At 42.6% G+C, this 26,895-nt stretch overlaps 1 protein-coding gene across 3 annotated transcripts in view; it reads right to left on the bottom strand.

The window, feature by feature from the left end:
• src (SRC proto-oncogene, non-receptor tyrosine kinase) overlaps positions 1-26,895 on the bottom strand; it is a 59,594-nt gene that overhangs the window by 6,528 nt on the left and 26,171 nt on the right. For all 3 annotated transcript variants that reach the window (XM_088937587.1, XM_088937589.1, XM_088937588.1), the window contains 7 exons: positions 14,279-14,527; positions 13,732-13,831; positions 9,112-9,210; positions 8,461-8,564; positions 4,945-5,094; positions 3,980-4,135; positions 1,844-2,023 (listed from right to left, as the gene is read on the bottom strand). In XM_088937587.1, coding sequence (XP_088793713.1) covers positions 1,844-2,023; positions 3,980-4,135; positions 4,945-5,094; positions 8,461-8,564; positions 9,112-9,210; positions 13,732-13,831; positions 14,279-14,519 — 1,030 coding nt within the window. In that variant the 5' untranslated portion in view covers positions 14,520-14,527. The remainder of the gene's footprint in view (positions 1-1,843; positions 2,024-3,979; positions 4,136-4,944; positions 5,095-8,460; positions 8,565-9,111; positions 9,211-13,731; positions 13,832-14,278; positions 14,528-26,895) is intronic.

Here is a 26,895-nt window from a genome sequence, read left to right as displayed (position 1 = left end):
CTGCACTTGTGCAAAGTGTTCTGCATCGTTTGAACTACTGCACCTTCTATACCCTACAAAATGTATTACATTCTTCAGGCTAGCAAAGTTTAGCAATATAGCAGGTGTAAAATGCATTGCATTATCAATATAGGGAATTGTTTGTATTGATCTGGTCTGTTCAGCAATGAACACAGGTGAGAGAATCACTATAATTATAATATGGTGTGCTTTAAAGAATACTTTGAAACTGTCCAGACCGAGTTCAAATCAACTCAGAATTTCAGAATTGCAGAAGTGAGACAGAACATACAATAATATACATTAAACACATTATACATTAGTACACATTAAGGAATGAATATACATGGAATTGGTATGAATGAATAGCAACGGTATAAAACAATTCCACTTGAAACACAGAACTGATTTATAACAAGTGAGAAAAAAAAGCTGCCCCTGGTGCTATCTCATAGCCACACTGATTTTCAGACGAGCTGGAGATTCAATCAGAAAAGCCTGTTGCAGGTGTGAGCCCAGGAAGCTGTGAAACTCCTAAGGTTTGCTCATCAATCAAAACGAAACAGGTTTTGGTCTCAACTTCCTCTCTAGGTTGAGTGTGTTTCACAGTGCAAGGCGGTGAACTAATTTCAGGGGGAAGTCTCTACAGTGAGAGGGACAGAAACGAAAGTCAGTGAGCTGGAGGCAGGTGTTCTGAAGAGATGAAGTGGAAGGAAACCAGGTACCACAAGTCCAGTCTATACTAGTCTTGTACTAGAATGCACTACAGGAGGGTGTTGAGAAGAGACAAAGCAAGGACTTGCTGTTAACCCTAAACATTGACTTATAAAAACTTTGGAAATGTTTTCAAGAACAACGGGCTTACTTTTCCTCATGGCCATACAAGTATAAATGCAGGAAATTAACACTTTCTTCCCACGGAGTGGTGGATAGCTTCAGCCTCGTAATCAGCACAAGGCTATCGAACACCCGTGTGGGAAAGAATGTTAATTTCTGGACAGTGGTTGTGGAGTTTCTGTCAGAAACTCTGTGAAGCACTACCATGGCAGCTGGCCACACAAACCTGTCACTCAGATCCGGTTGACATGGAGACATATATTGACAGGAAACCTGTACCACCTGCAAGCAATTATACCATGGCAACTGTAGGTAACACTTAAGATATGCTCTCTGACTACTTTGGAAGTCTGCTCTTTGGCGTGTGCTTTGAATCTTGGCTATCTAGTTTTGCATTCCCTTCCCAGATATCACCCTGATTTGTCCCGACTGCGACTCTTGGACTTCTCAAGTGCTCTGCCTCTAGTTACGAACTTAGCTTGTTTCTTGACCTCAGCTTGGATTCTCTCAGTGCTTCACTGCAGTGTCTTCCCAGTTAAGACTACACTAGTTTGAATAACAACCCTGGACTGTATTTGTCTGCTCCACGCCCGGCCTATATTTTCCGCCTGCAACCACAACACTTCTGACTGCATACTCAGCACAGCTCAGACCCTCTCACTGTGCTGCCTGCAGCTTCCCTGTTCTGTCTCTGTCTCCCAGCGCGTGGTTTCACCTTGCGTCTCACAGCCGTTGCTCAGTTCCACCTTAAGCAGCGGAACACGACAGTTTCCCTGTGAATCTGAATGTTTTTTGTGGACACTTTGGGTTACTGAATTACCCCAGGAACCACTGCTCAAGGTTATACTAGAATCTACATGAACTGTGCACCTAACGTAATGGCATAGAGTAATTCATTATGACAGACATGGTGATATGTTCAGCACCGTTGTTAAGGAAAAATACTCTGAATAAGTACACCAGCAGTGCCCCCTGGAGGCAATCTGCCGTGTGACTGGTGCCTGACCTTGGCCCATAAACTCCGTCACGATGTAGATGGGCTCCTCTGAGACGACCGCATACAGCTGCACCAGCTTCTCGTGTCGCAGCTTCTTCATCACCTGGGCCTCCTGGAGGAAGGCTTCTGTAGACATGGTTCCTGGCTTCAGGGTCTTGATCGCCACTCGTGTTGTCCCGTTCCATGTTCCTGAGAGGGAAAGGGACGCGGGGCCATGAGGCAGTGGAAGCAAGACTGAACTTGGTCCTTGCGGAAAGCGGAATTTTCGGGAGGAACATCACCAGGCAACAATTCTCTTGTCTCCTGTGTGCCTTCAAGAGTTACCATCTCTACACCTGCCAGGCTGGCTCGAGTTCCAAGGACTTCACATCCTACATTAGGGGACTGAGCCTTTTCTCTCTTTCTCACCATATTACTAACACTAGCCCTCTGCTGTGGTTTTGAAATCTCGTCTCCAAGCTTACTTCTTTTAGACGCCTTTCAATTCTTAACCTATTTCTTTCTTTTAATTTCACATATATCCCTGTATATTTACTGTACTTGTATTTTCTTGGAAATTATTATTACTTTCCCATTAACTCTAATTCTTTTTTTAGATGTGCCATTTATGTACATAGCTTTGAGAATGCACTGGAATGAAAGGCGCCACATGGAAATCAAATATTAGTTGATTAATTGATCGATAAGATGCTCTGATGTTTTCAGTATGCTTTAAAGCATGTCACGCTACAGATGAAGAGAGATACAGATGGAGTATCATCACAGTGCAGTTTTAAACAAGATTATTCAGCAATTTAATAAGTACATAACTTATTAAATCTCACAATCAATGGTGAAACACAAACCAGAGAACTCAGAGGGACAGAGGGACATGCATTTTCAACTGAGAATAGGAAGCACTTCTTTACCCAGAGGACTATGCATGTCTGGAACATGTTTAACATCCAGGAAGCCTCTACTTAGGTCTGTAACTATATTTGTTTCCACCCAGTTTATTTAAGTTCTCAGCATATTTTAGGGCTGAGAGACTGAATTAAAGAGTGAAAGTCTTTAATTCTGCTTTATCTGTGCCTGTTGTTCAGAGAGAAAGCCCACATTACAAGTTATAGTACAGTACAATGCTAGAAGGTTGTATGCACGTTTCGATAAACAGAGGACGGGGGAAGAATACAGAAGATTTTAATGAGCATAAGAGCAGCACAGAGTGTTTGTTTTGAGGTTGATAACAACTGGAAATGGAAAGCGAACTGCAGTTGAGAGAAATACTGTAATCATAATATGATGTGCTTTAAAGAATACTTAGAAACTGTTCAGATTCAAGAGTAGAATTTCAGAAAACTATGCTTTGAAGAAATGAGACATGGCTTAAGAGAAGTAAAATGGGATTTAATATACATGGATGAGTGGATGGCAGCAGTATAAAACGATTCTGCTTGAGTGAGTGGGATTTTCCTTCAGCTACCAGAGGATAATTCAGGTTTCATCATAGAAAATGTTTATGTAAGTGATCATCACTGTACTGCTGTAGAACTGTGTGAATATAACAATGACAGTCTTTTGGTTGTAACCTTTTGGGACATGTAGCTCATTTTTGTTGCTAATTACGTGATCCAAGGATATCCCCCAGCCAGGTCACAAAAGAAAGCTCCAGTAATCATAATATGGTGTGCTTTCACAACCCTTTGTGTAAAATCTGACACACAAAATAACCCAACCAGAGAAACCTAGACATGAAATAATACAACATCCAAGTTAAAATGTTCAAGCGGGGAACTGTACCTTTGTGCATTGACTGCAAAGAAACAAATGTTAACTCTATACTGCAAAACAAAAAGAAGAAACACCACATTTTGACTGTATAGCCTTCTTCAGGTGTCACACCAGTGTAGAATAACCTTTACCTGCTCCAAGTTAAAATGTGCCGCCCTGAGCAAAAAAGGATTGGTCAGTTTCATACATTCTTAAAAATAAACAGCACTTTGTGCTTTCAACAGTGACAGAAAAAAGAAACCTTGAAGAAATCTAACATTTGCGGACATAACTGTAATATTCCCTTTGCCTTCGATTACTCTATACCTAGCCTAAAACCAGCCGTTGATGCATCTTGTTTTCTAAAGGAAATTGGTAGATACAGTAATGTCTTACCCATCCAGACCTCCCCGAAACAGCCCTGGCCCAGCTTGACGTCTAGTCTCAGAGACTCCCGGGGGATCTCCCAGGCGTCCCGGGCCAGCCCCTGCGTCTGCGGCTTGATAACGGGGCACACCTCGGTCAGAGGGTGACACAGGCCGTCCGCGTGCTCTGCACGGGCAGGAACAGGGAGAGAGAGGGAAATGGGTTAGCAGAGGCAGGGACGCTGCTCAACACTTCAATCTCACTTCCACTCTTGTGTCGTAATGCAGTGGTCTCTTTTACAAACAAGCCACTTCTGACTCGATCCATCCATCCATTTTCTAACTGCTGCATCCGGTTTAGGGTCACGGGGGGGAGTTGAAGCCAGGAACAGGCACAAGGCAGGGTAAATTCTGCACAGGATGCCAGCCCATCACAGGGCAGACACATAGAGTCACACCAGGGCTAATTTTCCCAGAAGTCAATGACCCTACCAGCATGCCTTTGGACTGTGGGAGGAAACTGGAGCACCCAGAGGAAACCCATATGAACACAGGGAAAACATACAAACCCCATGCAGATAGAGCTGCAGGGCTGAACCACTTAACCACTGTGCCACTGTGCCACCCCTCTTCTGACTCATTTAGCATAATTTCTGTTGAGTTTTTCCACTGCACATTCCCCCACGTGCTCCTCCTTTTTTGCCTAAAGCAAAACCTATCCACAGAACTCTTTAACTCACAAAAGACAGAGATGTTTGAGTACGGAAAAATGTAAAGTGGAAGAGCTGCCTTTGAAAGCTTTTCAGAACGACACATTTGATGAGCCCTTCACAAAAAACACTGGAGGCGGGAAAGAAGGCGAAGAAGAAAAATAAATTGTTGAGGACAATTCCCCCCCCCCCCCCCAAAAAAAATGCTGTGGTCTAAATTAAACGGATTGAAGTCTTAATGGAAATGCAGCTCTATCGGGAGCTTCTCTCCGGTCTCTGTACTCACTGCGGTAGTGGCTGACGAGCTGCTGCAGATTGCTGAACTGCGTGCGGGATGTGATGTAGAAGCCTCCGCTGTCCAGCTTGCGGATTTTGTAGTGTTTGACGTTGAGGCCTTTTGTGTTGTCGTAGTCGAGGACTGACAGGCAGTAGGCACCTTTACAAAGAGAAGAAAGAAGTCTGTTGTTAAGGCATTCTCACAATGAGCCAAATCACCAGGGCCTGCACTACAGCAGAGGACCATGGAGACTAAGATATTGTACAGAAAACAACTTACACAAGATAGTGGGGAGACCCATGTCAGTGTTAGTTTTGATAGATGACTGCTGTGTTTTAATGGGGCGCTTGGAAGTGTATCATTCAATAATGGTATTTGCTAGCAATTCAGACAATACTAGACTCTATGGCTAGTTTAAAGCTGGGTCACATTACTATCGGCCTTAAACAGGCAGATTCTTCAAGCAGGCAGAGTGCTACAAGGGTTGGAGTAAGGTTGGAGTAAGGTTGGATTTAGTCAGTGAGAGTCCTCCCTGCTCTTGGTCATGCAGTACTGTAAGTCTATTGGAAGCCATAAAACAGAATAATTATAAGAAGTGAGATGTTAATAAGATGAGATCCCAGATCAGATGCCCCTACTAAACGACAAAAAATCACATGGACACTGATGGTTCTTTCAGTTCTTGAAGCCGCAGCAACTCGTGTAACAGGCTGACCACCTGCAGGCTTATACTCTTGGTGGGAGGGCGGAGTTGGCTTCAAAGAAAATCTCAAGGTTTCCACCATTCAGGAAACGGGGCAGGGTGCTAGCTTCTTTGTCAGTGGTTGATGTACAGGTGAAGATAAACATTTTTTGTGCAACTAAAAACTTTTAGGAAAGGGGTTGCTTCTGTTAAACTGGGTGGGGAGGGGGGACCCTACTAGCCTTACTGCAGAAAAGCCCGCGTCTGAATTGTGTCTCACTCTCCTCCTATCAGTCAGGTACTAGAAATCGCTGCCGGAGAGTGTGTTTTAAATAACTGATGAATCCAGATATGGTGGCTATAAAATAGAAACATAATTAGCAAAACCAATTAAAAAAATGATTTAGGATTTTAAAGGATTAAAGGGAAAAAAACTGACTGTGACTCTGATAAAAGAGTTTATGGTTTTTACTAAATTCTTTAGCTTTGTACGCATTTGATAACAGTGACGTTCAGGACCGCAAGCTGCCAATATTTTCATCTCTTATCCATTATTTTTTCCCCTCTGCTCTCAGCAAGTGCTTTAGTGAGTTTATTTCTCATTCTGCTTGGCAGACGCTTGTCTTGTTAGAGAATGATCTATTCTTTCTGAGCATATTCCAATGAAGAAACACATCCAATTGGGTTGCTAATGAAGGTCGGTTAATGGGTTTTCTTCACTAACTAAAAGGAAATTGTTATTGGGGAGTATGGCCTTCTCTAATTGAAAAGAAACTTGTATTTTTCCACAACTGTAAAAGAATTGCACACAATTCTAAAAATAAAATATTCATACTCTCATACTTCCAGAGTGATATACAAAAGTATACAACAGTGAACCACTGAAATCAAAAGCTTATTTAAAGGACATCGCAGCCCTTTTATAGAGTTAGAAAATGAGTGTTCTGTCCAATAAACAAAACAAATAATTAAGACGGATACTAAATCTAAAGACAGGGTGAACAGAGCTCTTTCAAAAGCTAATGATCCACACTGGCAGCTAGTGTGATTCCTGCAGCTCGGAGCATTCTCTTCAATTTCTTTGCTGCTGAGAAGCTCCTGCTGAAATCAACACCGGCGTCACCAGGGGGCGCTGCTGGAAGCTGATTTCAGGACCGCCTTCCTCTCCTCCATCCCCCCACGACCACCACCACCACCATCCCCGAAACAGTGAGATGCAGCCTCTGGTTATCCGGCACAGGCTACGCAGTGACCTACATTTGTCTGTTTCCTTTACCCACTGTCCCTCAGCCCTACATCCCCTGCTTTGCCACAGCACTGTCTCCACCGATTTCCAAATTCTCTTCTCTCCGATCATCCTTCTGGCCTTCACGGAGCACAAAGAAGGGAAAACAAAATAATACACTTGTGTCAAAAAAACACACAAAGCCACTGCACAGCTGAAGCCTGGTCTCTCTCCAAGCCAGCTGGAGTGATCTCCCCTGTTTTCATCTTCCTTTCACTTTATCATTGCCCCTCCCTACTTTCCCTAAGGAACTGACATCACCCCACTGCCCTCTGAGCTTCACTGCGAACCAGATTACTGACTACAGATTGACGAGAGAAACACAACTGTGAGATGGTTGCAGGTGATTGGATTTGTGTGCGTTTTCCTTTCTAAGAAGATAAAGAGACTGTAGCAGTATTTAACAGCAAGGAGGCATTAAGAAGCCAGCAAGGAGGCATAAACAACTGTTCCTGCTTAAATGAAAAAAAAAAGCAGAGTGGTCCTCTGTTCTGTGAATATTTTTTAGCTCGCACCTGAAGAAGGCTCCACGGCCGAAACGTTGTGTTTTCTTTCTTCTTTTTGTCAGCATGGAATAAACCTATTACTTGATCCCTTGCAGCCTAAGCATGCTGACGCAGCTACCCACCTGAATAATTTTTATTGTTTTGCTTGAAAATCTTGGGTTTGCAGTAGGTCCAATACCAGCAAGAAGCAGGGTACGAGTTACACATGGTTACTGAGGCAGCTCAGCTCTTATATCAACCATTCTGCCTCATCCTTTATCTCAAAACAGCTCTATCCATAGGTTTTAGATGCAGGCTACACTTCTGCTTATGACCAATAAATTGCCAAGGCAGTGCAACTTCATCCGCCCATTTGAACATGAATTGACGTGTTTGCTCTGGAGCTGCCTTCTATAAAATATTTTTCTGCATTTCAAAACATATTTTTCTTTTATATCATTTAATATTTAGTTCCTGAGTTTCAAAGCCCACACCGCGGCCACTAAAGACACGTCTAAACCCTTTCAAAATGCAAATCATCATTCCCACCATTTTCTAACTGCTTCCTCCAGTTCGGGGTCATGGGGGAGCTAGACTAGCTAACATGCAATCATAAGCCATTCCTTTTTTTTGGTGGAATTTCCAGTTATTTTTTTTTTGTTATACCCTCAAATTCAGCTTCTCGTAGCTCACGGCTGCAACCGCGCGTGGGGACGAATGAGGAAGTGTGGGCGGATTCCTCTGGGCCTCGCAACTTCAAGCCACAGGCAGCTGGGCCCTGTACTGGAAGTTTGGCATGATTGGAGGAGAGGTACGTCCCTCACTGACAGTGCCCAGGAGGTCACAGTGTCGCCAGGAGCTGAGAGAGCACCAGGCACATTTATCTCTTAGCTCTACTCTTGGCAGAGCTCAGTCAGTTGTACATCACCGCTTGAGGAATCGTGGTCACAGTGGGCTAGTAACATGACCCAGGCTCAAATCTGCAGCACCTAGATCACTGTGCTTATTGCAGTGCAACACGGCAATAGGCACCAGCCCTCCTCTCTGCAGTACGCAGTTCCAGGATCACTCACCCTTGGTTGTCTCGCTCTCCCTGACCAGGAAAGTTCCTCTCCTGTTCTCCAGGTTTAGCAGGAGCCTCTCAGAGTCCCGTCGCGTGATCTTCCCAAAGTACCACCTGTGGCGCACGAGAGATTTATTGGGGGACAGAGCAGCTGGAGGTGAGAGGAGCTAGTGGTGGGATGGAGCTTTGACAGAGGACGGGGTGGAGGCTGTAATGGGCTAACCCATTCAGGGAGAGAATGCAGTATTGTTGTGCCTCAGTCAAAGCACAGTACAAATTACATAGTAGCAAGAAAAAGGTTTATTCCAGGCTGAAAAGGGAGGAAAAGAAACACAACGTTTCTGCTATGGAGCCTTCTTCAGATGTGAAAACCTGAAGAAGGCTCCACAGCTGAAAAGTTGTGTTTCTTTTCTTCTCTTTTCAGCCTGGAATAAACCCCTCTTTGTTCCTTTGCAGCCTACGCACTCTGACGCAGCTTGTACATATTGCATGCTGTGTCTGGTCAGCATGAGAGTGGATTCCTCTGACTGGTAATCCCCCTACACTGCAGACAGGCAGTGCACCAACCTAGACTGGCACAAGAAGGAGAGAGGGGGCGGAGGAGGAGGGAACGGAGGACAGACAAGCAAAAACGACGGCACAAACAAAAGGAATGATTTACTCTTCAGCCTGGATGGAGTCCGAAGGGGCAACATAATTGCTGGGAATGTAACCACTCTCGCCAGTCGTCAGGGAGCGTGCCAGCCACCAGTCCCCCTCTCTGCAACACACACAGAACAATCCAGGGCAAACCGTCACAGAGCGCACCTCTGTGAAAATCACCAAAGGAAAAAACAGACCAACACTTATAGGTCTTTTTTTTTGCCTCGTTTGGTTTCCCCTGTGCTGACAGATTGTTTTTTTTTATTCTGCATTTTCAAATCAGGAAATAGACGCTAAATGACAGCTTCTGAAACAGTACGACACTTCAGGTGACCTGCTTTCGAGGGACAAGAAGTCTACCCGACGAGCCAGAGAACACCCAGAAACAAAAATGACTCCTATAAGGAGAGCTGGAGCATGGCATGTCTCTGCCAGATATTCCAGGTTACATTCACTATACGTGGCGAAACAGCTGTTTTTTTCCCCACACATTTTTAATTTAAATGCCCACCTCTTCACTTACCACATTCTGTGACAGTGAATAAAGTGAGCGAAGCGTTTTTTGTTCCCTCACTGCCATGAGCCTGCGGCATAATTATCAGTAACAGAAAGATGCTTGCTTAATGAAGTTAAATGTCCAACCCCAATTCCATACTAATTAATGCCACTCTTACAGTAAATCTAATTTGCTCTCTCCTCATAATGAGGTTCTCATCACATTCACTCTTTTAATCCAGGGGTCTCTACAAAGCCTTGGTCATAAATTAAGCAGTTGTTTCATTTTATGAACAAACAATAACCTAAATTCTATTTTCAGGTATAAAGCAAACATACCAGACTTAATTTAATTAATAACAAAGCAGAGAGTCAAGTCAACACATTTAACTACAGACAAGTCCTAAAAAACAGCAATTGAGAAAGTCTTGAATAATTATACAAAAACAAACTTTTTCACAAAACTTATCTTCTTTTGACACTGAAAACACAGAAAATTAATAAAATAGGTAAACTGTCAGTCTACTTAACTTTATTATTGTCTTTAACAGGACACACAAGCATTCTTTTAAAAGCAAAAGGAACGTGTATCAATAAATAGTAAAAATGTGTGCGACATTTCACAACAAACAGAAATCAGACTGCACCATAGATTATGATGAAGTACATAGATTTGGTGACAACGTTATTGATGGAAAAGACAGCCCTGTGAAATATTAGAATGAAAATCTATTGACATGCATTTTTAAAAATCACCAAAGCTTTGTTTTTTCTGCTCCTCAAAATAGAATAGTTCATTCATGGCAACAACCTTTAAGAGGAGTGAACATACAGTATAGTTTGTGTGATATGGGACCTTGTACAGTCCACGGCTTTTGTTTATTCAGAACGCAGTTCACAGGACATCAGCTGGAAGACCTAAGCAGCTCTCTCATTACACTGCAACCTCAAAGGTGTTTGTCAACTGGATGGTGGGTGGACTGGATGGCTGGAATCCACCTAATCTTGACCTCAACTGGTCACTTCAAAGATCACAGTAGAGTCACAGTCCTAGGTTCTGACCAGTAATGGCTACTCTCTAGAACACAGCCTATACTTCAAATGGGAGCCTTGATAAGTTGAGCCACTCAATACCTTACCACCATATTATTTCTCTTACTCTTCTGGTCAACCAATATTATAACTTTTTTTTTTGCGTTATCTCAGGCATAGTCTTTAATTTTTTTTGTGCCAGAGCAGTGTCTGAGTCTGGTGCTGATCTGGACAAAAATCCCCCTGAGACAGCAAGTGCCCATATTTAAGCTACATACAACGGGCACCTTCCCCAGACTGAGAATGCTACATCTGGAGGAGGCTTATAATGTGACTCCAGATTCGGAGAAGCAATGCCTGCAAGCAAAGCAGCATCGATTCTGACAAAGTGCATATCAATATGCATGCATGCGCAGTGATCATGCCATAGTAAAGCTACTGTATCTATGCGACGTGTTACTATGCAAACAAAAAAAAACAAGCCAAGCAGAATATTCAATACCCAATGCAACTTCAAGACTAAAGTCTCTATAATAGAGAGAAAGCTTTTTTGCAGCAGATTAGAAGCAGGTTAAGAGCTTATGTTGTAGGACATAAAGTGAAGCATAAAGTCAATGTGTTGAAAAAACACAAACAAGACGATGTGCTTCTGAGAATAGTTCTAACACAAAGTGTACAGTAGGTCAACTAGGACAGTGATCTTTTTCGAAGCATCTGTATGTGTTTAGGGGTGATGTAAACACTAGGCAAACAAATCATTTTCATAGTGGAGCTCCGCAGCACTCAGGAAACTGATACACTTAATTTGCTATAAGCCATGTGGCAATTTCATGGTTACACCCTTTCTTTATGTCTTTCTGACACGACATTTACAACAGAACAATGTGATTCACGGATGATTCAGAATATCATCATTCCTTAATTAAAAAGTCATTCATCACTAAAAGCCAATGGCTCTTAATTTACATATTTACAAAGAAATTAACACCTCTGTACATGTTTAAATATATGATTGGTAGATTTTGCACACGTACAAAAAATCTAAAGAGACATTTATCTTGTTGTATTCTACCCTGACCTCTCAAGTTGAAGCTGGAGAACAAAAGAAACAAAAAATAAAGAAGAAAGTCTAAATAGTGAAATGAGAATCAGGGCAATATTGTTCCTAATGCTCTGAGGCATCTGGAAGAAGTAAAGACAATTACATAAATTGGATATTGTATCAAACTGTTTAGAAAGCTGAAACAATACACTTAAAGTCAGAAAGTAAATGAAAAGTTACTTTCCGGACATAAAAAACTGACGCAGCCTTAGGGTCTGTCAAAGCAAAGCCAAAAGGAAGAAGAAGAGATGACTGTTTCTAGTCTAAAAAAAGCTCCAGCTCTGCGCGGGCCTTAGTCTATTCATGTTTGGACATCAACCAACTTCTGCAGTGTGTTTCCCAGCCTGTTTTTTTTTTGTTTTTTTCCACACACAGAACACAACATCGGACAATAAGGAAATTGAAAAGTTGTTTTACTAACCTGCAGTTCAACTTTCTCCTAAAATTAAATTATGAAGCATGTGGAGGGGGGGGGGGAAGGAGGGAGGGAGGGTGTTGGGTTCAGAAAACACAAACAGCAAGCATTAGAGCACAAGCACAGACATCCAGAGACTATCAGATCATCAGGACAAGCTGCCATTTGAAGGAAGCAGAGACAAATCAACTCAAATGTTGCCCCCAGTGAACAGAAGCAGTACAGCCACCTTTTCAAAGCAGCTATGCAGCCGTTATCTATATATTACTAGCTTACTTCTGTCACCAGAAAAATCCCGTTCGAAGTCTCACTAAAGACAGGAGAGCAGTGTTTTCAGAACTGCAAACACTAAAGGTTCAGATTTGTGTTTGTGTGGTTTGGGCACAATAAAAAAAGGCTTTACTCTGCACTGACAAAGATGTGTCTTAGAAGAAAAATGCCTTAATCGAGAATGCCTTGTGGCCAGGAGGAGAAAATGGGATGAAACAGGATGACAAAAAAAAACACTTAGTAGCCTCAAATAAAAGATGTGGGGCTTGGACAACCTAAAACTGGGGAAGGAAATCACTTTCCATTAAGATCAGACACACGATCTTAGCAAAGCTACTGTAGGTCACAAATAAAGTTGGGTGAGTTATTAGCAGATGTATTCCCTTTAATAAATTATAAGGGATGAGTGTTTGAGATAACGACGGATAGCTGAAGCTCTGAAACAATGATTGTTCTTTTGTGCCACGAGCATTCAAGAAAAGAGACTTACATCACTGGACACTGCTGTAGAAAGATCTGCAGAGGGAACAGCAGTAACTGGTGCAAGAGAAAGCCAGGCTGTGGGTTTCAGATGAAACCTGAATGTTTTGAATGCCATACCGTTTTAGTACCCTTCTTGATATACTTCATAAAGTGGACCTGAACTGGGTAGATTGTGTAATTGCTTGTATTCTGTAGCATGCAAATGTATATGCATTGCACACAAAGGTAATTTTTATTAATAGTTTTTGGGAGGTGGAAGTGGTCTTTAACAGAACAGGGAGCAAAAATAACCTAAGCAGGTGTTCAGCCGCTTCGTTCTTGAGGTCAACTATATAAAAAAGAAAATGTTCAACACTTCTGTATTAGTTTTGGTACAATACAAATACTGTACCTTTAGGTTTGCAGTTTTCTAGATAGCAAATGCATGTGCCGGCAGTGCCACCTTTTCACAAACACTCATGCTCTGTAACAATAAACGTGCATTTCATTCTGAAGGTGTAGGCATGCGCAAATGGGTCTTGCAAATGTATGCTCAAGTGCTAGCACTTGGGCTAGCACGAAAAACCAGAAAAGGTTTGGTATCCCATAAGTCCCATGAAAACAACTGGCATTTTTCATTGTGGAAAACACGTTCCTATGGTTACGACTTTTCAGCAAGCGGCTCAGGAACTCTATGTGAGAGACAGTTTGATTGGAGAGCTTGGAATGCCAGAGGGAAAGCAGGCCAGAGACTGTGACTGGCACGGCTAATTAGTGAGATGTGGATGTTTGCTGGTGCGTGTGTAGGTGTGTCACTGTGTGTGCATTTGTGAGAAAGAGAGAGTGAGTCAGCCCCTCCTTACGTGTTGTTGACGATCTGCAGTCGCTCGCCCTTCTTGAAAGACAGGTCTGAAGCCGTCCGCGATTCATAGTCGTAAAGTGCTACAAATGTGGTAACCCCTCCTGAGACAGAGAAAAGGAAAATTAAAACTGGGGGGGAAAAAAAGGACTAACCGGTTGCCTTTTTGATTTTTAACATGGAAAAAAACTGCATTTTTTGATTACATCAACAACAGATGTGAAACTTTTCCTTTTCATTTATCCAACTATTTGGTAACTGCTTCTTCCCATTCAGGGTCACGGGGGAGTCGGAGCATATCCCATTAAGCCATGGGTGCAAGGCAGGGTACATCCTAAACAGGAAGGCCAGTCAGCCAGGCACAAACACACACCCTCACTCACACTCACACTCACACTTACAGGTGGGGCCACTTTTCCCAGAAGCCCCTTTTCATTTGACACAAAAGAAAAATTCTAAAATACCCAACAAAGTGGGTAAACTGCCCCTTTCTCTGACTGGACAGAATGCGCCACCTTTAACCTTTGACCTTTGCACTGGCTCCCTCGTACCTCTTTGCGGGGAGGTGATGCCGATGGAGGAGTCCACCCCGCCGAAGAGCACAAGCTCTGCGTTGCTGGTCAGGGACTGGTTGCCACGCCGGGAGCCCTCTGCAGCGGGGCTGCGATTGGGCGTGAGCGTCTGCTGGACAGGGCTGTGGCTGGGGTGGTAGGAGCCTACGATGCCTATAGTACCGTCCAGACTCCGGGACCGCTGGCCGGGGTCCTTGGGCTTGCTCTTCGTCGCCCCCATCACTGGGCCTGCCACACAAAGAGGAGCGTCAGCCTGGCACCCCCCGGTAATCTGAAAATGCATTCGATCGCGAGGTGGCTCTCTTCACGAAATAGGCCCAATTGAAAACAATGCTCGATGTGAACTGTTTCTAGAACCGCTTTCCTTTGAGCTTTTGACTGGATGTGCATCTCAGTGCGTGAGGAGACGCCAAGGTACAAACGCAATTTTGAGACCGACTTGGCACAAAGGCCAAGAGAACGGCGGAGACTGGAATTTCAACTGCTATGCACTGTGCTCGCACCGAAAGCAGCGTCACCACGATGAAGGCAACCTTGCTCACTGTGCAGCAAGGGTCCGTCAGAGTGCAAGCTACTCCAGGGCAGGATCTGAGCACAACCGGCTCTTTTAATAGTCGGATTAGCATACCCACGTATTCGCTTCCTATAATTAGACCACTGGTCGTATCAAAGTGCTGTACCGGGATGGGAGGGCTGGTGTTTGACTTCCACTGTTCCAAGCTGAGAGAATGACGGTGCGCACAGCCAACAAAATAAAACAAAAGATCCTCAACTTTGCACACTTTCATACCTCAATCAGGGCTTTCTGTGCTGCTTCTGTCCACCTGGAAATAGAACCCAGGCACCTGAACTCTGAAATTCACTCGACATGTACAATATTTCAATTACTGCAACCAGGATTCTGCTACAGTCAGTCAGTCTGCCCTGTCAGCCCAGCCACTCCCTACATTTTATTTAAATTGTTTTTTTTCTGTAGGTATTAGGCATACTGTCTCCACCTTTTGTTACTAATTATGATGTATTCTGTCATTCCGTGTAATTTACAGACTGTAGTAAAAGGTGTGTGTTTTTTAGCGCAAGAGGACTTCTCACAGACTAACCCTGTCATTTCACGCATTTCACCAGTTTTGTTTCAGCTGACTTTAGCTCTGCAGCGTGGGGCACAATCCTTTTGCTCCTTCTTAAAAGCAACTTGGCGTTTGTTCTCTTTAAGCGCCGTTTCCACAAAGCCGTGCTTTTTCGGCCTGCGAGAAGTTGAGGCAGCGAGAGAAAAATCAATGAAGGGTTTTAAAATAAACGATGTAAATCTAGCCTAGAAGGCCTAAAGCCTAGAAAAGCTGATGCTCACAGATTTAAGCCCACAGGTTATATGACCTTCTCCCACATTGTGCTTCTAGAAAATCAGTGAGCTCATGTTTACACAACAAAATATTGTAACCCCCAGATTAATAAAATCACTTGAAGTCGGAACCAGTGTCTCCATGACAACAGTGGTCCAGTCTGTGCACCGCCCCCATTTTAAGAATCTTCCTGTACTTCTACCTTCTGTGCTGGAGCTTTCAACAAGAGACAGGTGAGGAGACCGATGCCTGACTCTCAAAATGAGAACCGAATCAGAGTGTTTCCCCCTCTGCTCTCACATCATCTTTCTATCAACTCCGAAACAGGCATCAGGCTCCTCTGTGGCTGACAACCATTTTAAAACCAGCACACAGATGAAGAACAGACAGTGGTGTGGGGCAGGAGGGGCTAGCAGCTTTGTCGACTGACAATTGCTTAAAAGTGAAAGAGCAGGTGAAGAAGTGAGAAATACCATGTGCGCTACTCCGCGAGCTATTATTGGCTCAGTCTACAAGAAGGAACAGAAAAAGCACCAAAACGAGAAACAAAACAAAAGAACTACAGCAGCAAAAGTGAACTTCAACTTGATACTGTAGATGCATGTATTGCCCACCTCAGTACCAGCTGGACAGCCCTGTGCCAGACAACACAAGCGTATCTGCTTATCATTGTAAGTAAAAAAGGCCAAGCTCATCCTAACTGGGGTACTGCAGCTGTAAAATTACAGTATTACTATTTTGGTGGTGTCCTCCCTTCCATATAAGTGCCACTTTCATGCTAGAAGACGAGCTACAGTAAATAACTCGTGCAGCACCTAGGCATTACATCAATTAGGGGTTACTGTTCGAGTGTACACAACAAAAATCCCACCCACTTGCCTACTGTCAAAACCTGAAAACCCCATTACTTTCTAAAGATTTCTACCAGCAATTTCCCCTCGATAAAAAATGTCTTATTCGAGACATCCGACTGTTTATTGCCACAGTGACTTTTAAAGGGTTTTCATCTACATTTTGCACGTGTATAGACAGCATCTCCCTTTGATGCACTATGTACTGTGACATAAGGTCCTGCACAAGGCAATGCAACTAGATATCACAGCTCTATTTTATGCTAGATATTTTGTTACTACGTTGTGAAGCTGGAGATATCCCTGTGGTGGGCAGTATCACTAGACTTTGGATTCCCAGTATATTGATCTTGGGGTCCTGTTGCCACTCCCCCTCTGCTCCTTCCCAGTCTGGACATGGATCCAGTAGCACTTTCCCATTGGAGCTGCTTAGCACTGATTGGAAGAGGATACAGCTGAGAGAGCTGGGACGGACTCCCTGCCCTGTTCCTGAGCCTGGGCCACTGGATTTTCATTCAGGAGGTGTCAGCCCGCTGCACTGAAAAAAACAGTTTCACTTCTTAGAACTTGTGCAGCTGACCTATTTTTGTCCTGATCATTTAGGTCACACAGCTGTGGCTATCTTTCCACTTTTTGTTTCCCTGTGGATGACCTGGGGGTTTCTAACAAATGCACAACCCATCTCTCTGGCTGTATTGATAATTCCGTTTTTTCCATCATTTCAGCCTTTTCAACATCTTAGCTGGAACAGGCTGTGTTTGCCCACTGTGAATGTTTGACATCTCATCTGCAACCCCAAATGGATGCCTGGAGGCTTGGAAGTCAATGGGGATCCAGTGATTCACAGCTCCCTGCCTATTGCAATGTTATATTCATTGAGTGAGGGGAAAACTCAACACTGTTTTGCAGTGTGATGCATTGCAGGTTTTTGAAACTGCAAGTAGTGGTGGAAATTGTACCGATGAAGCAGAAAACCTATTTAATGCTTGTTTTTGATTGTGCTTTTGCCTCAGCAAAGCTATAAAGCTTGAATTTTTCTGCACCCAAAACTGGCTTATATAAAATCTGGAGGCTTTCAAACCCTGATAGGAACCATTGAGCAATGTGGATCTTCTCTGTTTCTTTGACATAAGTCAGGGACAATGCTGAGTTAGCATCAACACAAAATGTACCAAATTATTGCTGTTAAAAATGTAGAAAAAAAGAATGCATCAATACACTAGCTACTCCCGTGTATCTTTGCAAATGTGTGACTAAAGTGAACTGATGAAATTCCACTAGGTTATGCAGACTCCAAATGACAGAACAGATTTTATCTCAAGAAGAGTCATTCAATCAAACTTTATAGTTGCAGGAAAGCGGTACTCAAACATTCTTCTTCCTGAAAACCATTACACTGAAAAAAAAATTTGCAGTGTTGACAATCTGCAGTGATAAAATGGCAATATATTAACAGACTGATACTATAGACCTGAAGCAGTATTATTCAGCCAGTGCAGTCTGCCACAGTTACCACAAGCTCTTCCTTTGCATTTTATTTGCTGTGGAACAGGGATAATATGTTAGCTTATGCTGGGCTCTGAATGCACATAAGGGGAATAGGACAAGTTAACACCTGTACAGGCAAAACCCCCTTCCATTTAGAATCAAGTCCCTCGGAAAGCATTCCGTTGGAATTCCAAAAGGCTTGTTGGCAATTTAATAAAAAATGATCCATACAGATGTGTTGTGCTGTAGGAAGATTTTCTAGATTACCCACATAAGGCCTGTCTATTGCACAAGATATCCAGCCAGCTAACTGACTAAAAGTCTTGCAACACATTGTTCCTCTTTAGTCATCCTGTGCTGCTGCTGTACATCCACAACTCAAATGCCACCCTCCTCCTGGTGTTCAACACTGTACCAGATCCCACACCACTACCAAACCACATTTCAAATTACACAATGAAAAGGGTTTTTCAGCGTTACTGCTTTTTTTTGTAAACTTAATCTCATAATTATCAAGTAGCTTCCTTTCTGTTGACTCTTCAGGCAGGGAATCACGGACTGCTGATCAATTCGGCTTGCCAGTCAGACTTTCACTGCGTAGTGAAGGTAATGACAAATCTTCAAATCCTCTGGGACTTGCACTCTTACACCATCTGCTTCTTTTTGGACTGTGAGCCCAGAGTCCCAGAGCAGAATTAAAATATTGATGGTGGTCTCACTGATGCTACAGCTAGCTGGGGTGGGAAAGCTAGCAGGCAGCAAAGCTAAGAAATCCCATCTTGAGGGCACTTAACCTGAGTTGCACCAGGCCAGTAGTGTGTCACTTCGTCAGTGCATTCTGCAGCCCAGACTCACAACAGTGATCTCTAGAAAACATGACCTAGGTTGCACTGCAAAAGAAGCCTTCCAGATCTTTAATGGTTTAGAGTTTCACATGCCCAACACACTTTAAGGATGTTCTCTCTGATAGACCCTTCCTTTGATGGACCCTGGTAAAGATAAGGGTAGAGAAACAAAACAAATTCCATATATTAAATTCCCAAAACCAATGTGGAAAAACACCCTTTGCTTATCTGCCTCAACTAAGCTGGGCTCTCAATGTAACACTGGTACCTAGAGATAGAGCCTGAGTAAAGCGTTGGAACTAGAGCACAAATGGGCTTACTTATATCCAGAAGAGTTCTCAGAAATAAGAATCAAATACAAAGTACAAAATAAAAATCAATGCCATTAACTCCAGTGCATCCTACCTCAGTAAGTAACTCAAAGGCTTAGAAGGTTGCAGCCTTCATGAACTTGCCTATAACTTCACCGAGTTAAATAAATTAAATTAACATGTTGAATGCGAGAACTGGTATCAGTTCCCAGGCTTTAGAAATGATTAGTAGGGGTGATTTGCTCAAGTTGCATTGTGATATGCCTCCAGTTTGAATGGAGTGGTCCTGCAGGTATCAAAGGTCGCTTTAAATGATCAGTGAGCAGACAATTAAGCACCTTTTTGATCTGATTAAATCTGATTAAGAGCTCAGCTGGCTGGAATGAAAACCAGGATAAGTTGCTGACCACTGCTCTAGAACCTGCTCCAGATTGGCTGAAATGTACTGAAAAGTCTTTCAAGGTGAAATCTCAGCCAGAGGTTACACAGTCATGGAAAATAATTATTTTCTCATAAGCATAGCTTTGGAAAAATTGCCGGATGTCTATTAAATTGTAGAAAATATGGAGCTAATTTTGTACTGGATAAGAAAACACTTTGAGAGTAGTCGGCAGAAAAACTACAACCTACTCCTTTTGGCAGTTTGTACGGCTCTGAGGTACACCATCAGAGCTGACAGAGATCCAGAGGCAATAATGGTGTCTGCTGGTGTGGTTCCTCACTGCAGTGTCATTGGACCTCTGTCTATGAAGGCCAAATAATTCTTGAAGTGGCAAACAGTCACTTAAACAAAAATGGGTATCTCAGCATCTGGCACTCACGCAAGGAAAATTAAAATTCCAAAAATTCATCACGAGAAATCTTTGGAAAAAAACACAGGTTTTGAGCTCATCAGCAATTCCGTCTGTCAAACACACAGGCTCTGTGCTGCACGTGGCGGCCTGCCAGATGAGTCAAAACAGCTTCCCTTATCAAGCAGCTGAAGGCATTCCTGCAGTTTGACCTGGGCGGCTCCTGTCAGCCAGAACCCTCACTCTGCGTACTGAAGAGGACTGGGGACTCAAAGTCTCTGTGGCTAGAATCCATGGGGTCCTAATTTATCGTACATGTGAGATCATCATGCTTGGACAGGCAAGGAGAGGCAGAGGGCAGATGGGTTAATTAGGAGGGACGCTCAATATCGCCCAGAGGGCTGCTGACAGCGTGGCAGCTGTATCTGTAGCTCTTCCAGCTATACCGTTTTAACTACTTAACAAGAAGTGCTTCAAAAGCCTGTCAGAAGTGAAAGAGGTCTGACACTTCACCTACACTTTCCCTGTGTAGTTCATTTTCCAAATCCAAACTACTACAGCATTTAATTGGCTACTGTATGCTTCGCTCCTTGGGTTTGATTCCTGGTCCCCATGTGAAATGAAGAGCTGTGCTGACTCACTGATCAACCCTTGGAAACAAACAGGGTTATGCTGATTACACATGCAAGTTAATTATAGAGGATGTATTTGATACTTATTTAGTGCAATGGACTGATCCACAATATAAACAAAATTACAGGAAGTGAGAACAAAAACACCAGCCAGTGTAGATTATTAGTATTAAGGATGACAGACTGCAAAAAAAAAATCGAAGGGAAGGATTGATATGACTTTCACTAAGGATTAACGTAACATTGGTGGTGTTGATGTATAGACCTAATCAGCCTCTGGACAGACTGCTGTGGGGTGACCCACCCCTCTCCCCATTTAGTTGTGGTCAGGTGGCGAAGGTTGGCAGGTGATAATTTTGTAGGTGGCACTGGAAAGGAGGTGCAACACGAGATCAGGTCGGTACAAAAAGTTGGACACAGCTGTTTCCATGTTGTTCTGATTAGAATCGGAGTACTGTGTGGTCTTGCGTTGTCCTGATGGAAAAACAGCACTTCTGTACCTCCTCTCAGGAACAACTGTTAGCTTAATGACTTTGTTAAGGTAACGCTGAGCAGTGGCCTTTAGTATACACCAAAGGTGTTCTTGTGTTAATGGTGGCTCCTCCCCAAAATACTCCCCCACAACATCATCCAGTGTAACGCTCATCACAATATTTACACACACCATCTTCCAGCAAGTCTGCCAAAGACTCAACGGTATTCCTCTCTGAAGAAAACGCTCCACCACTCTCTGCCTCAACCTCAGATGTCCTCCAGCCTGCCAAAGATGGTGATGGAGTCTCTCAGCTATCAGCCTTACTCCTAAAATGCCTTTGAATATGCATATTCTTTTCATAGTCCTTCTAGCACCTGTCAGTGGAATCAATCATGCTTATTATGCTTTCATCCAGGATTTTCTTGCATTACAACAGATTCAATGGATGGATGGATCTGGGATAGTGTGGCCTGCCCATCATAAAGAGCCAGTTTTGCTTTTCTTTTGGGTAGTCAGCTGACTGATAAAGCAAAACGTCTTATTCTGCAGGCATTCTCTCTTATAGGCAGGCCACCTTTGTACATTCTGATAACAACCATACACTAATCATTACTCATGCGGGGAGTGGTTATATCTTTCAACATTCTTGAATTAGAATGCTGTCTATAGAATGGGTATTTATACAGGTTCTCATTCTGCCAATTTTAAAGTAAGTCAATTCAAATATCAAACCTGGTGTTTTTAAGAAATCAGAAAGCTGAGCTCAGCCTTTTGTTATAACAAGAAGAATTACTTCTTAATCATCAGAACCATCTATCATTATGTAAAGACATTAAGTAAATGGTCAAGGAGCTACTGATGCAAAACAGAAGGCTGCAGCAATTTTAATTGTGCATTCTATCTACAGCGATTTCAAACAGAGAAAGTTGGGCAAAGAGAAAAGAATACGTAACTGTGCTTTGAGCAAACTGCAATTTTCAGCTAAGAACAAAAGAAAAAACAGAAGCCTTTTCTCACTTTTACCAGCGCAGATACTGCCATTCATTTGTGGTAGAAAATGTGAGGCGGTTTGGTTCACCAACTCATTAAACCTAATAAGCTCTACCGCTTGCAATGAGGCCCAAACGTCTGATAATTCCCTCTGTGTTGGCAATTTGCAATTACACAAGAAAAAAGCAGACAAATTCTCAAACCTTTCTCTCTAGGGTCTGTTTGGATAAGAAGCACAGTTAATATTGTTTTTTTTTCTCCCCACCAAATACACACAGTCCCAAAGCTGCTTTCATTACCAAGGTGCCAGACACAACACAAAGAGCAAAAAAAAATACGTAAAGCTCTTCTGACCGTACAGGATCATCCCTGTCCCTGGTTTAACAAGATGGGCTTCTTCATAACTCAAAGAAGCAGCCAGCGGCAGGATGAAACTGAAGGAAACGACTAGTTGTGTTTATTTTTTGCTTTTTGCCGTTATTTTCTCACACCGATTTAGGCTCATCTGAAACTTTGTCCAGTGCCGTTGGGCTCATTTTGGGGTTTTGTTTATTCATATAGGCAACAAGGCTTTTATGAACTGCGTCCAGTTGAAAGCTAACACCGTCTGACAATGTGTGTGGTCCCCATTGAAACACAGAGCTCATTAAATCCTTGTCCTAGAAAAACAAACACAGCTTTGGATAAATCAGAAGCTAAACATTGCATACCGGGGCCCTATGCAGACGTAAGTGCAACTTTAGAGGAGACATTCTTCGACAGAAAGCAGCAGATACTAACAAACACCTTGCAGCCATTTCAGATAATATTCAGTACAGTAGAGCACTGACTTGCAATGGATGATGGGAACAATGCAAACTAAAAATAACATTTAAAACCCAGAGTCTGAAAGGAGTTGTCCACAGTGCGGGCGTTTTAAAATCATAACCCAAAGACAAATCGCTTTTTGCACAGTGTCACTCCTCCAGCACAGAGGAAGTACCACCTGACACTCTGATCCACATTAAGCAATCCACACAAAAAAAAAGGTGAAGTTCTCCTCTGCAGCGTAGAAATGATGCTCTTGCACAGGAGATGTCTGGAAAACGGATTTCGAAACAAAACCAGAACACAGACTGTTAATCCACTCCCAGACAGTGATTTCTGGCTCTGCCAGTTCAGGCAATGGTGCAGAATCACCCTTTAAGCATGTTTCTCCTGTAAGTAAATGAGTGTGGAAGCTGGCCGACCAAGAAAGGAAACAATTACCTTTCTGCAAACTTCCAAGCCTTTGGTTTGCACTGGCAGAGACAAAGAAAATGACTCTGCAAAACACAAAGTATCCAGACTAGGAGAAGAGAGTGTCCACATTTCTTTTGAGTTCACTGCGCTTCGTCAGGTTTGGACTAGCTTTCCTTAGGTCATGCCAGAAGATCGGGTTTCATCTTTCTGTGGCTGTGGGCTAACAACACTATAATTTCCATATGGGATTTCTTTCCCGAGATATCATCAGTAATTAACTACACGCCCCAGGCACTGAACCCAGAGGGTTCCTAGGTTTTTAACATACTCGGTAGTTATATAAAAATTAAAATGCGTCTTACTTTAAAAAGTAATGTACATTCAGAAACCTCATATAATTAGAATAAAACTCTACCTGCACAGCAGTTTCCTCCATTTGCAGATTTTGAAGCAAAGCAGGCTTTCACATATGACAGATATCTGTTTTTTTCAGCTTGTCACATTACTTTGAGCAAAACTGCATCAAAAGACATGCAAGCTCAATCTGTGTGAGCTGAGCAAGAGCCTGCAGCTCGTTAAACTTGAAATGAACTACTGTATAGGACTAGGCTACGAAAGCAGTGACAAATTCTCCTCCTGTGCAAAGGTCTCGCATTTATTTCTGATGCTTGCAGACTCTTCTAGCTGAAATCATTCCTCAAGTTAAAGGTATAAAAACAGGCTGGGAAAACTAATTGCCATATCCCCAATGTTTGTTTAGTACAATTTAGATCATTGTACAGCACTCATGTGATTCCTGACTGCCTATTCAAGAGGCAGAAATAAATAACTAGTCAGGATGGCAAATCTAAAACCAAATAGATCTGAAACTTAGAGAACATGCTCAACAGAAAATAATAATAACTTTTATTTACGAAGAGCCTTTCCAAACCCAAGAATGCGTATTGATAAAGAAAAAGAGAAAAAAAAGACAATAAAGAATAAAAAATGAGGTGAGAATTTAAGAATTGGTCTCTCGAAAAAGCACGGTCACCAAAAATCCAAAATATAGCCCTGGGTACAGTAAAGTAACAAACAAAATAATGGACACACCGTGATGGACACACAGTTGCACTGGATCAGGACACACCAAATAACTATTTTGAAGAAATCATGCCAACACTGCTTAAGCTGAGATTTAGTTAAGTCACAGAGGAACTGCTGACCCAGCTGGAAGAGGTAAGTCAAAGAGGGTAGTCCTCTGTGGTTTTAATTCTTTCCAGTTACTCGGGGAGACAAGCTGTTTTACCAGGGGTGGGGCAATTACTACTGCAATCCGCAGAGTAATATTTCAGCTGGATGAATAACATCCACTCAGTAATCAAGTACACACCTGAAGAAGGCTCCACGGCCGAAACTTTGTTTTTCCTTTCTTTTCTTTTCAGCATGGAATAAACCCTTTACCTGTTCCTTCACAATTTCTCATGATGAAATTCTAAGTCTACAGCTTTACATTCAATTCTCCTGAAGCCTGGACATTTGAAACACACCCAGCAACGACAGGTGGTATTCAAGTGTATCCTGTGCTAAAAGGATCACTATTTTTTTTGCTGTTGGTTGTTGCTGTTTTTGCCCTGCCTAAGCAAATTTCCACAAGAGCAGGATACCTTCTCATATTGTAGAAAAGAACCTCCCATGTAGATTTTCTAGTATATTGCCAGTGGGTTTTTTACAACAAATAGGGAAACATGGACAAGGAGACACAAATGGAAGCTACAGTACATGAATTTGCATTTAAAACCACGAACAAGAGGCACTTCTTTACTCCAAGAGCTGTGGAGGTATGGACCAGGATACTCAGCCATGTGGTTGAAGCCGATAGCCTGGCTTCTTTCAAGAAAATGCCAGATCTTTGTATTTGAACTTACTACTAGCTACACACTACACAACAGCAAGAGGGGCTGAATGGCCTCCTTTCATTTGTACCCTGTCTAACGTTCTTAAACGTCTCTTGAAAGTAAATGGGTGAGAAACGTTACCTTTCCACAACCTTCTATGATGCTTCTTATTAGATGCCGATGAAAGAATTCAGTAACAAAGAGAAGAGATCCTTCAGGCTTTGGGTACTTTGCATTAAACAATGTATTTAACTGCAGCCAAAAACTGCTGGCATTCAATCATCCACTCCACTGCTCACTCCACTTCCATAGGTTAAAAGCCATTAACATACCAACTGATAAAAAAAAAGACTTTTATATTTAAATCTCCTGTAAAGCCAAAAGGAAATGACATATGTACTTCAGGTGGGGCGCACATTCTTGCTTGAGGTGTGACCAAAGTGTCTACAATAACCACGGGCAGCTAGCTATGAAAACATGGATTTTCTCTAAGTAGCACATTTCTGTGAATCGAGTTTAAGTGCACAGTCTTAGCCAAGAGGTGTTTAGGACCCTCCAACCCTAATTGTTAAAAAAACAGCAGTCTGCATTAAAGCTTTCTTTGTAACTTTATGCCCTTTGCGGAAGGCCTGAGTATATCTATAATCATCTGCACCTCAAGCATACCAATTCTGGGAAACGCTTTAAAACCCCGCTTAGTTTAAATATATTCACAGCCATGTAGCCACTACACCTGTAAATCTCTATGCTGACAAATTAGGAACCCTTGCTTAGGAATATTCCTTGCACCTACAGCTGTTCGTTTCGACTGCAGCCTGCCTCTTCCTTTGACTATCAGCCGACACTCCTGTCGATCCCTTTCTGCAGTCGCTCCCTGTGGGAAGATGTTTTATGGTTTTGGAACCGCGCAGTATGCACCCTTACAGACAATGCTATTTGTCTTTCCTGACAGCTTCACAATCTATAAGGATTGACATTTCTGCTAGCTGAGCCCCAGCCACGGCAGTTCTTTCAGAGGCACTCCAATCATTAGCCTTTTCCATTCCAATATCATTCCATCCCAGTTGGTGGTGTTCCCCATACTCATCTATGTCGAATATAGTCTTGTGACACACTTGCATTGCCTGGAGATAAGCATAGGAGATTTCATTCTATCTCATGGGGAGGGGAGCTCTTAATATATTTGCCTGTCAGTCTGCTCTGTAGGAAAGGGATAGCTACAGTGCCAGTGATTAGTGACATGAGTTGTCCCCTTTGACTATCATCATTAGCACATTATTTTAATTTACCCAATGCATTTAATCAGCAGCTGGTTATTTATTTTTAAATCCTAGCTGTATTGGGCCAAGTAGCTTGGGGAGGCAGAGAACACCAAAGATCTGTTAGGTGAAGCTAATTTTTATTCCTTTACTTCAGATGTCCACGTTGACATGGCACAATGCCTGCATCCTTAACATTTTAACATATGAAGCACAAACGCAACCAAAATAGTTTGGATTCTTCCATTGCTAATGAATTGTTTCCATTTATTATGGAAAAAGGCACAAGATCATTCCACATAAACTCCGGAAAACTTCACAACACATTTCCAAAGAAATGGACTGCAGTAGACCGAACAAGGTTTTGCAGCTATCTTAAGTAATAAACAGGGCAATTACAGAAACCTTTTTCCTTAACAGCATTACTAACATGAATGCAGTCATAGCAGCTTTGTGCAACTTGTGAATTTTCAGTTGAGGGGGGACATTATGGGTAAGTTAAGTTGGTCTCTTCAA

Source organism: Atractosteus spatula, chromosome 19, assembly GCF_055471065.1.
Source record: "Atractosteus spatula isolate fAtrSpa1 chromosome 19, fAtrSpa1.hap1, whole genome shotgun sequence".
Lineage (NCBI taxonomy): Eukaryota > Metazoa > Chordata > Actinopteri > Semionotiformes > Lepisosteidae > Atractosteus > Atractosteus spatula.
This window is presented reverse-complemented; position numbering and strand designations above follow the sequence as displayed.